This window comes from Rhipicephalus microplus, chromosome 7 (assembly GCF_043290135.1).
Source record: "Rhipicephalus microplus isolate Deutch F79 chromosome 7, USDA_Rmic, whole genome shotgun sequence".
Classification (NCBI taxonomy): Eukaryota; Metazoa; Arthropoda; class Arachnida; order Ixodida; family Ixodidae; genus Rhipicephalus; species Rhipicephalus microplus.
The window spans coordinates 27,499,858-27,515,628 of NC_134706.1; the positions used below are offsets into that span (position 1 = coordinate 27,499,858).

At 44.2% G+C, this 15,771-nt stretch overlaps 1 protein-coding gene across 1 annotated transcript in view; it reads left to right on the forward strand.

Moving 5' to 3' along the window:
* The window catches only part of dor (vacuolar protein sorting-associated protein 18 dor), a 47,868-nt gene that overhangs the window by 21,650 nt on the left and 10,447 nt on the right, over positions 1 to 15,771 (forward strand). The window contains exons 17-23 of the mRNA XM_075868881.1: positions 1,647 to 1,740; positions 2,802 to 2,875; positions 3,836 to 3,991; positions 5,255 to 5,395; positions 8,632 to 8,763; positions 12,275 to 12,356; positions 13,473 to 13,722. Coding sequence (XP_075724996.1) covers positions 1,647 to 1,740; positions 2,802 to 2,875; positions 3,836 to 3,991; positions 5,255 to 5,395; positions 8,632 to 8,763; positions 12,275 to 12,356; positions 13,473 to 13,722 — 929 coding nt within the window. The remainder of the gene's footprint in view (positions 1 to 1,646; positions 1,741 to 2,801; positions 2,876 to 3,835; positions 3,992 to 5,254; positions 5,396 to 8,631; positions 8,764 to 12,274; positions 12,357 to 13,472; positions 13,723 to 15,771) is intronic.

The following is a 15,771-nucleotide window of genomic DNA, read 5'->3' on the forward strand; positions in this document are numbered from 1 at the left end:
CCATCTCTTCACAAGAATAAGTAAACTTATTTTGCTTGAGCAGCTTTGATTTTTGTTACTTTCGGACCGGAACAGATGCAAGGTGGGTAAAGGTTTTGGACCGCAAAGGGTTAATCAGTAACAAAATATTTCAGTGAGAACAGTAACATATATGCTAACTCTCTCGAATTCTTCCTTGAGTAACAAAAAGTGATCAATCAATTACCAGGCACTTTAACTACTAAATTGACTGCATGACTTTGTTGATACGTTTTCGGGAGGCTGGAATTAGTGATGTATAAGTGCAGTGGGTGAATTTGGCTAATTTGAACTGTGGTATACATTTTCAGCCTTTAATTTAATTGCCAGGTTATAGTTTCTGGTGAAATGTTCCCGAGTTGCATTTTTTCAGGATGATACATTTTTTCCGGATGTGTTCTTTTCTTTTTACGGCATTTCAGTTACTAAGTACTGTATGTACAGCATGCTTGAGAAGGCACCCCTCACCCGCCACAGTGGTGTTATGCAGGTGTCTCGAACATGTGGCCCACAAACATCTAACTTGCGGCCCGGCCTGTGCAGGATTGTGTTGGTCTCATTTTTTTTTATTCTTAAGACAAAACAAATGTAGACACCACGTGCTGAAACATAACCCAGGAACAAAACTTCTACATTTCACAACCCGCACGCAAATTTTAGGCATTCTGGAAATCGGTATAGATAAGTCTCTTGAATCCCGACATGAAATCGCTGAATTAGTAAAGCATCTATACTTGTACAATAAAAGGTGGACCTCACTCAGGCTCGCTGAAGAAATATGTTTAGCACGTATAGCTCACTCAGACTCGGATGCACGGGTGTATTCTTCAAAAGAACTCAAGCTTGCCTATACGTCACTCACCTGGACTCGCTCGGACTCGCAGCTCGATCTGAGTCGAAGTGAGCCTACTAATGAGTGGGTTTGCTGACCTACGAATGCGTTGGATGTGTTATTCGAAGACTGTGGTTTCGAATCCCGCTGAAGGAAGGGGTAATTTTTTAGGGGTGAAGCTCCTTAAGACGTCGGTCTGTCTATTCCTTGTATGTATGTAGTAGTACGTAACCACCGGTGGCACATACCCGTTCTAGAGCGAGTATGTGCCATAGAGGATGCGAGATGGTGGTACTTGGAGTGTTCACTAGATGGAAGCATAGACGGACAGACAGACAAACTAGCAGATGGACGGATGGATGGATGCATGGATAGTCGTGCGGACGGACGGAAGCAAGAACGAACAGACGGATGCTTTGCCCCACTCATCATCATTCACTCTGTGGATATGGTGCGATTTTTTGTTCCACTTTAATTCATTTCAATTTATGTCATTGTTGATACTCTGTGATTATAGAACACAATTAATGTCTGCCATGCCTCTCTCGGCCTTATTGTCCATTGTATTAATTTGGCTGTGTTTAAAAGAAAAGCGAGCCTGTCGATAAAAATTTTCATTCACCCCCCCCCCCCCCCCAGAAAAGGAGCCTTTAAAGTAAAACTTTACGGCTCAGATTGGTTCAGATCACATGATCGGTCCTTGATTCGCTTGTTGAAGGCAGGAAAAAAAGAGAGCTGCAAACGCTTGAGAAGCTGCAGTATTCTTCATGTGTTGTGCCCTTTTTGGTTTCTCCAGGAATGCGTAAGCAATAATCGAAGTGCCGTCTACAAGCTCATCGCCAAGCACGGTGAAGAGAATATCCTCATTGACTTCGCCAACATTATGAAAGGTTAGTGAGTGCGTTTGTGTATACTAGGTAAATTCGCTGTGCTTTGTATAGGTTTTTCTCTTTACTGCACCTTCGATATCTGACTTCGAATATCATTTTAAAAACTATGTCGCTCTATATTTTTTCACAAGTACCTGCATGAAACTTAGTCAAGCTTGCCTCATGTGCTCTTTTACTCTGTGCTCTGTTTCCACGTTGTGGACAAAAGTCGGTCTGAGCAATCGAGATTTTTGCATAATGGCATGATGCTCAGCAGTGCCACAGTTCGTTTCCATAGGGATATAAAGTGTGTGAATATTTGAAATTCTGAATGTTTTTCTAATAGTGCTTGCTATTTGATTCGATTCGCACCAAAATTTTACTATTTGAACTTCCCAAGAAAAATACAATCAGTGTCGGATTGGCAGTGGCCCTTTCAAATTTTCAATATGCTTCACTTCATCACATTCTCGTAATGCGGCGAAGCTGCCTTTTGCGCTGTGCTAAGGTCGCAAATGCATTGACTCAAGAAAACGATAGTTCCAACATGGAGGTGATAGATGCGACAGAATTGGGGGCTCGGTTAATACTTTATTGAACCTGAAATTTGGGTAACAGTTTGGTTGCACCAGATCATGTACGTAAATACGATTCGGCTTCTGCGTTGCCTCATTCTTGATAAGACAACTGCAAAACACCGCCACCATCAGTGCTTCGTCAACCTAGCCAAAAGAAACACTTTAAGTTGCTAACTCAAGAATATGCGTAGGAATCCCATCGAATTTTTTTTTCATGTGTCCATTTGTTTTTGACTAATGTGATCATAGCTCGACAGTTGTGCCTTGTGGATGCACGACTCCTCCTTTTCTGTTGGTTTGAGCGTGCTGTTTAGTCATTGGTGAGATGTTTGAAATGCACATTTGAGCGAGCTTTGTGTGCACAGGATAACCGCACTTCCTGTTAAAATTGTGAAATGTCGTAAAAAAGCGTGCATAAGCGTTACATTGTGCGCACGTATTTGCCTCATTTAATGGGATGACTAACACACTTCTGACACTTCCTTTGCGTTTTCCTTTTTTAAGACTTCGAACGTGTGATCCAGTATCACATACAGAACAAGAACTACCTGGCTGCCCTGGAAGTTCTCACAAGACAGGTACAGCAGCGTCTTTTTTGTTTTTCATTGCTCGTAGGTTCTTACGTTAATTCTTTACGGCAGAAGGTTTACTGGGCGGGATTTATATGGAGAAAAGTTCCTCATCAACACTTGCGCAAACAAGAGCCATTTGATAGTTGGTGCCGTGGCTCAGGGTGGTGCTTTGCTAATCACATGGTCACAGGTTTTACTCCTGGCTTTCACAACCCTCATTGCAACTGATGTGAAATGGGAAGTGTTCTGTGCCTTATGAGACCATTAAGGAACTTGAGCGATCTATATTGATCCTCAGCATTTTATTATGCTTCTCACAGCCATCCTTAGATCGTCAACATGACCTGTCACTTGCTGTTATTGGGTCGATTAAGTCAGTCGGATAGTAAGTGAGTTAATTAGTCATGGGGCTAAGTTTGTGTATGATGGAGTGACGAAATCACCCAGTCAAGTCGGTGAAATCTGTTGGCTGCCTGTTTGAATCAGTCGGTCGACTAAGGTGGTGGGTGAACACGTTAGTCACTGAGTTAATCACTATTCAAATAATCAGTGAGCAATTCCATGCTTTGTCAAATTAGTCAGAGGATGAATGATTTGGATGGTCAGTTAAGTCTGAGTGATTGGTTTAGTGAGAAGGTTATACTCAACGAGTGACACAGTAGTCAGTCCTGTCACCGTTATAGTCGAACATTAATCATTAATTCAGCTAGTCAGTCACTGAGGGAGTCGGCTAACCTGTAACTGTGACAGTCATCGAGTTTGTGAATCAATTATCTGCTTAGTAAGCTAGTCGGCTAGTTACAGAGTCAGTCAAGTCAGTTGACCTGTCACTGTAGAATGATCGATTGATTGATTGATCAGTCATTAATTCAGTCAATTAATCAGTCAGTCAATAAATCAATCAGCCAATTCCTGATCTTACAGTTCTTCCCTCTGTTCTTATCTTCCAACTGGACATGGTTCCAGAACAATCCGGAGCTGGTGTACCAGTTCTCGCCAACGCTGATGCAGAGCATCCCGCAGAGAACAGTGGACATGTGGATCGCACAGGAGAAGCGTCTCGACCCAGCGCGGCTCATTCCTGCCTTGGTTCAGTATGACAACATCAAGGATCGATCGCAGGTCGGCGGCATGCTGTTTTGAGTGCTTTGAAAGCATTTTAAGACGGTACAGCAATAGCATACTGTAGTAGACTCTCGCTAAACGTTACCTGAAGAAATCAGGGAAAACGTGTTTTGTTCAGTGGGAGTTTCGTTTACTGAGAGATGAGCACTGGTGCAGGATTTAAGAATAAAATCGGTCATTATAGTAGCAGTTGTTTCATTTAAGCAGAAGTTCTTCTTAAGGGATTTTGTTTATTGAGACTCTACTGTAGTTGACTCTGCAGCATTGAGTTTTAGGCTTAAGGTCACCACCTTTCGTCGTTGTTAAAAAAAAATGCTCACAGAGTCCCATATGAATTCTCTAAGATGCCTTGAAAGCAAAGGCAATGAATTCTCTAAGATGCCTTGAAAGCAAAGGCAGTCTTCGTTTTCTTCTCATTTGATTGTAATAATACCCTATCGTTAAGCCTTTCTGCCCCTCATAAGGTGTAGAACTGCCCCGAGTATTGGATCACCCCTCACCAAGCATCAATGTCATGTCAATGTATCGTCAAATGTCCTGGTGACGTTGCAAATTTCGGCAGTGTGTGGCGGCGTTATACGGCATGTGACGTCGCTTCTTTACATCTCTTATCACTCATCTCAGAATCTAATAGGGCATCGTCTGTTTTTCGGTACCATTCATGTTGTCAACACTGATGGTCACATTCCCCGCTTGGCGAGCCATGTAAGGCTTTCACTTTGAAAGACCTCTAGGCCACTTCATAGTTAAACGATAGAGTGGTTTTTTTCTCGCCTTTACTGCCTTTCCTACAAGTGTTATCTCCTTCCCACCCCTTGTTTCTGCATAAAACATGCAGAGAATGTCATCACTGAGCATTGGGAACATCAGGATATTGCACTTTTTGTCTAGACAAGCTTATCTCCTTTTCCGCAGGCAAAAACATGCAACACAAGGTGGAATCAATGGATAGCGTGCAATAGTCGTGCGAGATAAGGCAGAATGAGTGTGAGACTGCATGGCAGAGCAGGACAGGACACAATTCACAACTTATACCCCTCAGGCGTGGACCATTTGGGGGCTTATTTCCCTATAACATCACGTGAACAGACTGTTGTCACTGATAATTGTGCCGAAATGACGGCAAACGCCAGGTGGAAATGAAACGCTGATCCTTTGTACTTTCCGGGGTTCCTTGAGGCCCTTTAATTAATGAAACTGACACAGCCATACTTCGATCTGTTCCTAACGAGGCGCAAATTGTGGCGTCCTTGCACGCAGGGCTGCGAGGCGATCCGTTACCTCGAGTTCTGCGTCTACAAGCTGGGCAGCCGTGACGAGGCCATCCACAACTACCTGCTAGCTCTGTACGCTCGACTGGATGAGAACAACCTCATGTGCTACCTCCACCGCGAGGGACAGGTGAAGGGTTTCTTCGTCATCTAATGACACAACGTAAAGCCTCCTCTAAATACACTAGAGGGAACTCCGGCGCTAGACTCTGTGGGAGCTAAAATGCGCGGCGCTTCAGCCAGCATTAGACTGATGAGTAGTACACAAATTTGTTTAATCTTCGTACTTTCGGCTTTGGTTGGCTTCGTGTGGCTTGTTGTCACGAAACGACAGTCGGCAAATGCTCAGCAGTTCACTTTGCCACTGTAACCTTTTGGTACCTGAACAATTCTAATCAGCTTATGAAGTGCACATCGCTTTGTTCTTTTATTTGAAACAAAGCCAAAACCCAACAATAAAGGAAGCCACAAGTGCGTTCAAAGTCCACAAATGCAAAGACTAGGCAAACCCTCCATGTACTACCCATCATTCCCATGGTCACTGAATGATAGCAGCGCCAGAGTCCCCTCTAGTTACTTTTAGGATATTTTGTGTGCTACAAGATGTATAGTGTTTTTGTGTCGTCTATGTTCTCACTTTTGCCTCTTATTGACTGCACAACCTTGGAAATTGCGTAACGTTGGAGCACACGTTGTAATGCTTCATTAAATTCCACTGCACATTCTTACATCTTTCTTTCGATGGTAGTGCTGGGCGCGAGCATGAACTCGAAAAGACGTCTTCTCTTACCTACCATTGTGATGCAAAAGAACATAGACAGCAAAAAAAGAGCAGGTCACCATGGGCGCTTGCGTGATATCCTGTGTGAGCCACACGGCCGGTGACACGCCTTCGGGGAATGTTGCCAAGTGTATAAGAGGGACTACACTCGCACCTCATTATAACAAAGTTGCATCTTACATGAAAATGAGTTCGTTACGATCGAAATTTTATTTTAAAAGTGTATTCCCAACACTATAACTGTTGCAAGACGATTCTTCGTTTGCTTGGAAGTTACCGATATTTTGTTATAGTATGCGGCTTCGTTATTTCAAGGTTTGAGAGTCAAACATCGATTTAATAAAGCTGAATACTATAACGAAATATCACTTATAACAAAGTAAATGAAGAATAGTCTTTCAATAGTTATAATGTTAGGAATCTACATTGAAAACGAAATTTTGATTACAGTCGAGCCCGCTTATAACGAACCTGAGCGTGACGCGACATCCGTTCGCTGTATCTCTAAGTTTGTAGTAAAACACACTTTTTTTTGCCCCAAAAAGTCCGCGATGCACGTGTTTCGAAGAGCAGGAGCGATATGGGCAATTTCGAGTTCACTTAAAACGGCAGGGTGCTCGTTCGCCGAGGCCCTTGGCATAAGCTGCATGAGGCACTGGCTCCAAAGTTTTGTCGTTCTCGCAATCCGATTCCTCCAAATCGTTCTCGTCACGTACTTCATTCACAATGCCCCAATCCATGCACGGTTCTGTAATTAATCATCAGCTGTAATTAAACCATCGCTACAGATGTCCCACCCGCTCTCCCAGGTCGGAACTGACGACGCGCTGCCACAAATCGCTGCCTCACTTCGGAAGCTTCAGGCTCGGCATTGGGCCCGACGTCTACGAAATCCATCTCACGAAAGCAGTTTCACGCATATGTATTCGTCACCGTCGCCCACGAAATATTCACAATCTCCACAGCTGAATACTGGGACGCCCGAAGGGGCAAGTTGGCTGCCAGGTGGTCAACAGCTATGAGCATGTGCTCCGCAACGCGGCAACTAACGGGCGGATTACGATCAAGCCAAGCGGTCACACTTTCGACGTTTTGTTGAGCAGTAGGAAAAAGCATGCTAGTCTTCTTGTCGGCCATCATGACCACACACGCACACCAAGAGCGAGCAAAACGCACAGACGCAACACACATGCCAGAACGCGTGGAACAGCTCAGGGCCCGTTTTTCAGTCGGAAAACGAAACTAATTCGAGCCAGCATGGCGGGCATCGCGGAGCTGAGGAGACGGGCGAAGGGGTTGTGATCAAGAGAGGAGAGCAGACTTGCGAGAGAAGGGCAAGGAGTTGCGGTAAAGAGAGGGGAGGATGCGGCGGGAAGGCGACCTTGAAAACCAAAACACACGGGAAGGAGGCAGGTTGGGTAGCTTGCTTGAAAGGTCCACGAAACTCGCACGTAGAAAAACTTGGAAAGAGTGCCTGTGCGCGCAGAAGTCAAAGCATGGCCGCCTGGATCAGTGCGCACGGCGGTGTTCAAAGAATCGGCGGCCGTGGTCAGAAAATCATTTTGTTGCGCAGGTGGGCTTGCGTGGCCTCACGAACTTCGATATTTTGTGATTTGTTCCGCGCAAGTTAACAGTCGTTTTCGCGCTTCTGTACGCGCGCGGAAGGCATGCTGAGTCGAGTGCAAAGTGAGCGAGAGCAAGTCCTAAACACGAAACGAATAGCAAATTATCAGAGTCGGTGGGGTAGCGTACGCGCATGCACTAGACGCAGACTATCGGATACAGTCGGTGGCCGACGATGATGGAAAATGGTCTGGTCACTCCAGGCTGGCGACGCCAACGACAGTACCAGCGATTAAAAACAGGGTAGATGGCCGACCGGTCTTTGAAAGATCGGTGGCAGTGCGAAAACGCGGGCCTCATCTGGCGATGCGGGGCGCTCAGAGTAACAGGGGGACAAAGGACGGAGGGTTGCATAACAAAAAGCAGTCGGGGCGTGGAGGAAGGAAACAACTTTCCTTTCTCCATGGTTTGGGGAGAGCGGCAGCTAGAGGGTCGCGGAGGCAGGGTCAGCGTTTAACAATAAGAATGTGTGGGCACCTCACAGATGCCTGATCGGTGGTCGAAATTCGTTTACCGGGAAGTCGGCAGACCACTGACTCCGTTCGCTGTAACCGATCAGCGGCGCTCAGAGACGTTGTTTGTAAGTGTGATTTTGTGCCATTGAACCAATGTATATTTTCACGGTCACGTGTATATTTCAATGTATACAATGTCACGTGTATATTGTAATCAATGTATATTTTCACGGTCAAGTGCGGATATTGTTCGTTTTAAGTGAAAGTTCGTTTTAAGTGGGGCCGTTATATGTGAGCTCGACTGTATCATGAACCTATTTTTATGTATGTAATATAATGAAGTTTGAGTGTATTTTTTTTTAATCGTGGAGGCAATCCGCTTCCACAGTTTGGCCATTTGGGTTGGGCATCTCCAGACTTCTTGAGCTGTATATGACCATAGGTAGCCCTACTATGTGAAACCTCACTTTTGCCTGACCTCGTGTTGCTCACCCCTGTTTCTCTAAGGACAAGACTGCTGTGCCTTACGACCTGAAGTACGCCCTGCGCGTCTGCTCCGAGCTGCGCCTGACGAGGGCCTGCGTCCACATCTATTCCACCATGGAGCTCTACGAGGAAGCCGTGGACCTCGCACTCGAGGTTAGGAATCCTTGACGTTGGACACCTGTTGCAGTGGCTCGTTGGACGTTCACATCAGCCAATTTCTTGGAAGTTTTTCATAAGGTTTACACTAGGCTTGTGTGAATAGCAAACTTAAGTTTTAAAGCAAACTTGAAGCAAATACAGTCAAGCCTCATTATAACAAGGTTGAATCATGCAAGAAAATAAGTGCGTTTTATCTAGAAATTTGTTATAAAGGTTATTCCTAACAGTGTATCTATTGCAAGACTATTTTTAATTTACTTCGCTATAACCGATATTTAGTTATATCCATGTTAATAAACACGGATATAAGAGGTTTGAGTGCAGTGATTTGGTTGAATGTTTTCGAATTGAATTTAAATAGTATATATTGCACACACCTTTCTCAAGTTTTATTATCGCCTCATTACACGTGTAAGTGCTGTTTTGCCCAACCGCGCCGATCGACAAAGGACCATCAAGATAAACGTAAAACCTTTCGATATGATTATGCGCACGGCGCAAACATTACAGAATCTTCTGGAGGTTACGTCGCCGCTAGCGATAGCATCGGAATATTCGATGGCACATGTATAAATGCCGATACGCGTCACCGTTTGTCAAATTTTGTCAGATTATCGACGGTTGACGCTCTGTCTGCCTATAGTATGGCGCAGATTGTTTGCTGTAGTTAGAATTTCTGTTTCCCGGCCACAAGTTCGGCCAAATAACAACATTTATTGCAGGTACGCTGTCCCTGTATTAGTCTACGTCACGGCGATGTGACAATACCACAAGTTAAAAAAAAAAATAAGCCACTTTGTCGTGACCTAACTACCCTGCACACTATATTTTTTTAATTGAAACAGGTCTTGTGAAAATGTCGTTCTTTTTGGTTCAGCGAAAGTGGAGTCAACTTTGAATAATGGGAAGATTGGAGTTTTGATAGAATGCTAATGATAACCTGTAAAACATGTACATTTTAAAGTTTACTATACTTCGAGTATAAAACATGCTTACAAACAGTACAACAACCTGTTTTTAAATTTAACAAAATTACTAATTGATGTGAAGATATGGTGTTCATTTAACCTTCAAGTGGGTCTTTGTGGCAGTAGAGTTTGCCTGGATAGGCATATTCACTGTACATTACTTCTCCACTGCAGTGAAACCACCTTTGTGGGAACAAGGGGGATGGGAGGGATTACATACAGATTAATATACACCTAAATTGATGTGGGAAAACCACGCTTCAGCGTCTAAAGGCACCAAATGAAAGAGACGCGAATCCGAGCATCCATGGGAAAAGAGGGTGTTCTATTTTCTTGACGTTCTCTTTCATTTGACGCCTTCAAACGCCGAAGCGTGGTTTTGCCTGATCAGTTCTCGTGCCGAAACCCGGATTCGAACCAGGAACCTTTAGATTTAGTTCATTTTTAATACTTGGAAATTTTCAATAACTTACGTTCGAATCGAAGCGAATTTGAACGCTGTAATATTTGTTCGAACATTCAAAATGTTCAAATAATCGCACGAGCCTAGTTTACCCACATCAAGCTCGTTTCACAATATTTTCATATTTTATCTTTTTTTTATACATTCACATAATTGAACAAAGTGAGGGGCATTGATCAAAGGCTCACTTATTTCGTTAGGTGCAACCTAATGAAGCCAACTGACAGTGGTGCCGAGAATAGTGTAGGGGCACTGCTTGTAGGTTAACTGTATTGCGGCAGCTATGGCATGAATGTAAACAATTCAAAGGGGACCAAAAGACAACTTGCTGCGCTGCTAGGTGCTGGATCTACAACCTTTAGATAATGCGTTCAATGCTCAACGAAATGAGCTACAGTGGCAGTCATCATCCTGTTCGTTGTATTGGGTATTTCTGTGCGTGTATACCTAGGAGTATTGGTCATGGCCACTCATAGCCATGACGGTGAGTGTCAAAGATTTTTTAAAATGCCAGCTGGCGTCACATGGCATGTGGTCCTTTTGCAAGGTGGCAGCGTACTAATAATATCTTGAACACTATCAGAAGGCTGTGCAAGAGGTCCCACTTTAACTGGTTTTATTTCGGAGGAGCTGCATTGAGTGATGTTCGTGCATTCAGTGTATTCGATAGATTTGATGTTGATGTTAAAAACCTCAACATAACGAATCCAGATATAAATAAATGTCAGTTATAATACAGTCGAATCACGATAATTGAAACTCGAAGGGGCCCGAAAATTTTGTCGTATTAGAAGAAGCTCAAATTAATGAAAGCTAAATGAAGAGAGGGCTCACTATGCGGTGGCGCATGTGAATTGAGCTAACACACGAGGGGGAAGTTTCAGAAGACTTACATTTATTCACAAATCACAGGACATCTGTCATTAATTGAAGTAATCGGTGATGCGCCTCTGCACACGTTTGCCTTGCAGCGAGTCAATCGATTTCGCACGCACCTTGCAAAGCATTTCTACTTCGGCTTCAGCATTCTCCTGGCAAGAGAAGTTGCGCGCGGCAATGTCTAGAGCCGACACTTTCTGAAGACGACAAAAACAACTTCATCGCCATTACTACCCTCTGCGCCCAGGCCGCTGCATAGCCAGCACGTGATGAGAAAGGAGGAGTATCTCTACGCGGAAACAAGCAAATTGGTGTTTGAGAGAGAACCAACACTCCACAGCAGCTTTTTTTTCTCTCTCTCCTCGCGCGTGTCGTTGAAAGGAAAAGGATCTACGTGGCAGGGATGGGAAATGAGAAAAGCATGGCACCGGCACGTGAGAGAGCCAACACTTTGGAACAGCTTTTTTTTTCCCTCTCTCTTTTCGCGCACGGCATTGAAAAGAGATGGGCCTTTACGTGGCAGAGACAGAAAAAGGAGAAGGGTGGCACAGGCACGTTGCAGGTCGGCATTTGAGAGAGAGCCAACATTCCACTGCAGCCTTTTCTTTTCCTTCGCGCGCAGCGTTGAGATGTGGGAGGTGTGGCCACAGGGTTGGGCGGGGTACTGAGAGCATTTTTGGAGCGCAATATGTTCGAATTCACCGTCGCAAGTGCTTGCACGTTCAAATTACAGGGCATTTTCGCCCATTGGAATACACATAGCTTTGACGGGACCTCAGCGTGAGTTCGAATTAACCGAAAGTTCGAATTAAGCATGTTGAATTAATGAGGTTTGACTGTATAGTAAATTAATAGTCTTGCAATAAATATAGTGTTAGGAATACACCTTTGTAACGAATTTTGGGTTATAACAAAGTTATTTTTGTGTAAGATGCAACATTATTATAATGAGATTTGAGTGTATAGTTGAACCCCTTTATAAGGGACACTGATATAAGAGACAAATAGGTATGAAAGACATTAGTGTGCTTGCAGTAAAATACGGGGGATAGGGAAATGCATACGAAGTCTCCTGCTTGTAAGAGACATTTCACATAAAAGACAAGAATTGCTGCCCGGTGTATGCCTCTTACAAAGGTGTTTTACTGCATTAGCGAACTGTTTTCTGCTAACACCAGTGGCATTCACTCTGCAGGTGGACATCGACCTTGCCAAGCTGAATGCGGACAAGCCAGAGAACAACGAGGAGCTGCGCAAGAAACTCTGGCTCAAGATTGGTGAGCCTGTGTGTCTACAGTACTTCTCAGAAAAGGCTTACTTGACCAAGACTTGTCCTAGTTTGTCACAAATTATCTTGCACCAATGACGATTCTTAGTTCGAGAAATCCACATTATACTCCTTAGTGGTATCATGTTGATACATGTGAATTTTCTTTCTTTTCCTGAAGTTTTCTCTGCTTTGCGGGGCTTCGCGAAACTTTTTGTCTTACAGAGAAGAGGTATACAGAACTTGTTTTGTCTTGTCGATCTCTTAATATTTTCTGGCACTCGTTTGTGACTAACAGTATTGCTTGCTCTTGCACCGTAAAATACCAGATATCATCAACTTCAATTGTTTTCTTATGTGTTGCAGTAAGCAGGTATACCTAATGACACTTATTAGTACTAGAAATCTCATTTGCAATGGTTAGTTATTTGGATATATTATTTTAGCTCCCAATCGCAGTCTTGGTTTTGGAGACACTAAAAACACACGAGACCCAGGGTATTTAGTTTCATTTTTTTTTATTGTCATATATGGACACTCTCTGCGGGATGTTACATTGTCGTACAAATCTGTGTTTTTGTTTACACACGCACCCATAGTTTGCTTTAAAAGTAACGCTCATGATTATGTTGTGACACAGCTATTTGTGCAACATTGCAAATCTGCTGAGGCAATGAGGCGGGGAGCTCCTTTTCTAAAGTAGCTTGTCGCCAGTTTACTCCGAGTGGTGCGAGCTGAAAAGCATGCCTCAACATGCAAAGTTCTATTTACTGTGTAACACGGCGTCGTGGAGCCCGTTCACTTCAACAACGATACGCTATCACATTTTGCGTGAAGCTTGGAAAGAATGAAACCAAAGCATTTCGGATGTTTCAAGAGGCCTTGAAGCATTTCTGCACTTCAGGGTCAGAGTCGGAGAAGTGGCACAAGGCATTTAAATTATGCTGTTAAGTATACCATGATTTATTTGAACACTTGCACTTTGTTTGTACTTCAGAACTCCGGCATTAAATTGTGTTAATACCATGTGTGTACACGCAGTTGATCGTACTGGGTGTTGCAAAAGGATACCACAAACTGGCACCTAAAATGGCACTAATTCCTGCAAATTGAAACTTGTGCGCAGCCCAGCACGTGGTGACGGAGCAGAAGGACATCAAGCGCGCCATGGAGTTCCTGCAGGAGTGCGACCTCATCAAGATCGAGGACATCCTGCCCTTCTTCGACGAGTTTGTGCGCATCGACCACTTCAAGGAGGCCATCTGCACCTCGCTTGAGGAGTACAACAACCACATCGAGGGACTCAAGGCCGAGATGGAGGAGGCCACCCGAAGCGCCAAGGAGATACGTGCCGAGATACAGGTGTTCCGCAACAGGTGCGTCGCGGTGCCTTCTGCTAGCCATTCTGCCATTTGCCGACTTTTGTCTGGCCTGTGAGCTCTTCCCACGAAGTTGTTAAAGGGAACTCTGAGTTTTCAGCAGTTCGGCCGAAGTTTGAATAATTGTTAGCCTTGAAATGCTTTTAGGTGCCGTTGTTGGTGGCCGTCCAGTAATCTTAAGCTAAACACCCTTGTCATCGCCTGGGCACTTGAACAAGAGATCTGTCTACTGTTGCGAGAACATTTGAGCAACCAGCCTAAAGATAAAAAAAAAAAAGGCCTCTGGCCTCTAATCATTGCACAGGGCCACATTACGTACGCTAGTTACAGCACTAACTAATTTCAAAACATCTTGCTTTAGCATTCTTTGTTCAGCTTGTTAACACTATCGTTGAGGCTGCAACTTCTAGTGCGGGGATCTTTCGTTTGCATGTTACAATAGTGGCATTTCAAAGGCAGAGACAGAGCACCATAAATTTGCTCTTTTATATGCCACTGCCATGCCTATTGTATTTTAAACGACATGACAACGTGACATGCATCCGCGCGGATTTTTCGCCTCCTTGGAGGAGATGTGGCACCACACTCAAAGCTGCACACCCAACAGCATGGCCCTCGAGGCTGTGGCTAGTATCGTATCCAGCCAGTATTCTTGGCTTGTAGTCATTTCGTGCTTACATCTAGTCTCCATTCTGGGAGAGCCAGCCTTTTTTTTTTTCATTTTTTAAATTTCTTTGCTCTCTTTTTTTGTACACGTCATTCACTTGATGCTGCATCATGATAGTGCTACCGTAAAGTGTAAAGAAGCTGTCAGTTCTGGAGTCTTATTTCTGAAAATTTTAGCAGTGCATTGCAGGGGGAGTAATTGTAGCGTTAATGCTGTGCATTGAAAGGAGAGTAATATTACTGTACTTGTAATGTTGTACATGAACAGTAATGACAATGCATTACAAAGAAATTAGTACCGTACAGTTCAACCCCTTTATAAGAGACAAGCATTGTTGAGCAGTTCTCGTCCTTTGTACGATGTGTCTTCGATAAGCAAGGAACCTTGTATTCATTTTCTTATCAGCCCATATTTTACAGCGAAAGCTGTTATAAGATTACAACAAGGGTTGTTTTTGGTGACGTAGTTGTTCACCACCAGCAACGTTGTCTGCAACCATTATCGCGTGAAAACAAAATCAAGTAAATAAAAAACACCTAGGACACAATGGAATTAGAATCCGTCACCTGCATGAAAGCGCAGTATTCTATCACTGAGCCATCACGGTGCTTGAAACAACGTTGTAAACTGGCCCTAGACAGGCTTCATATCGGGAAGGTAATCACATTAATACGAGTTATACAGTGCAGTCCACTTATAACGATATCGAGAAAACCTAAAAATATGATCGTTATAACCGGTGATCGTTATATCTGGACTGCCGCCAAAAAATCGTCGCCGGACGTACCTTTTGTAGCTCCAGGCTTCATTTTGCTATTTTCACCAATTAATAAATATTGTAGATAGTAGGATGTCAAAAACAAGACTTTATTTCTTACTTCGAAGAACCATCACGGGTTCGCTGAGGAAGAGAGACTGACCGACGGCGGGGTCGGAGCAGTGGGAGGAAGAAAGCACAGTCAGAGGTACACAGCCGGAATGCCAACGAGGCCCCGCCCCCATGCCGCCGCGCCGCTTTGCTTTTCGCTTTTTTTATTTTCTCTCTCTTTCCCGCTTTCGTTCGGCAAGCTACGAGTAGCTTGCCGGCTTGCCGTTGTAGAAGGCGGGGAGCCGCGGAGCGCGGCGCTTTGCTTGTCGCATTTTTTTTTTTTAATTCTCTCAGCCTCTCCGCGGTCGACGCGCGGCGAGGCGCAAAACGTGACACAGCTGGCGCCATCTGTAGCGCGTCGCGCCAACTCGCGATGCTCTCCTCGGCTTTTTGAACGGCCGGGACGCGCTGCCGGCGCTGTCCTGCAGTGGCGGCAGATACGTACTCGCCTACGCTAACTTTTCGTCTTGTCTCGGCATAGTTCGTTTCAGAAGAACTTATCAATCTAAAT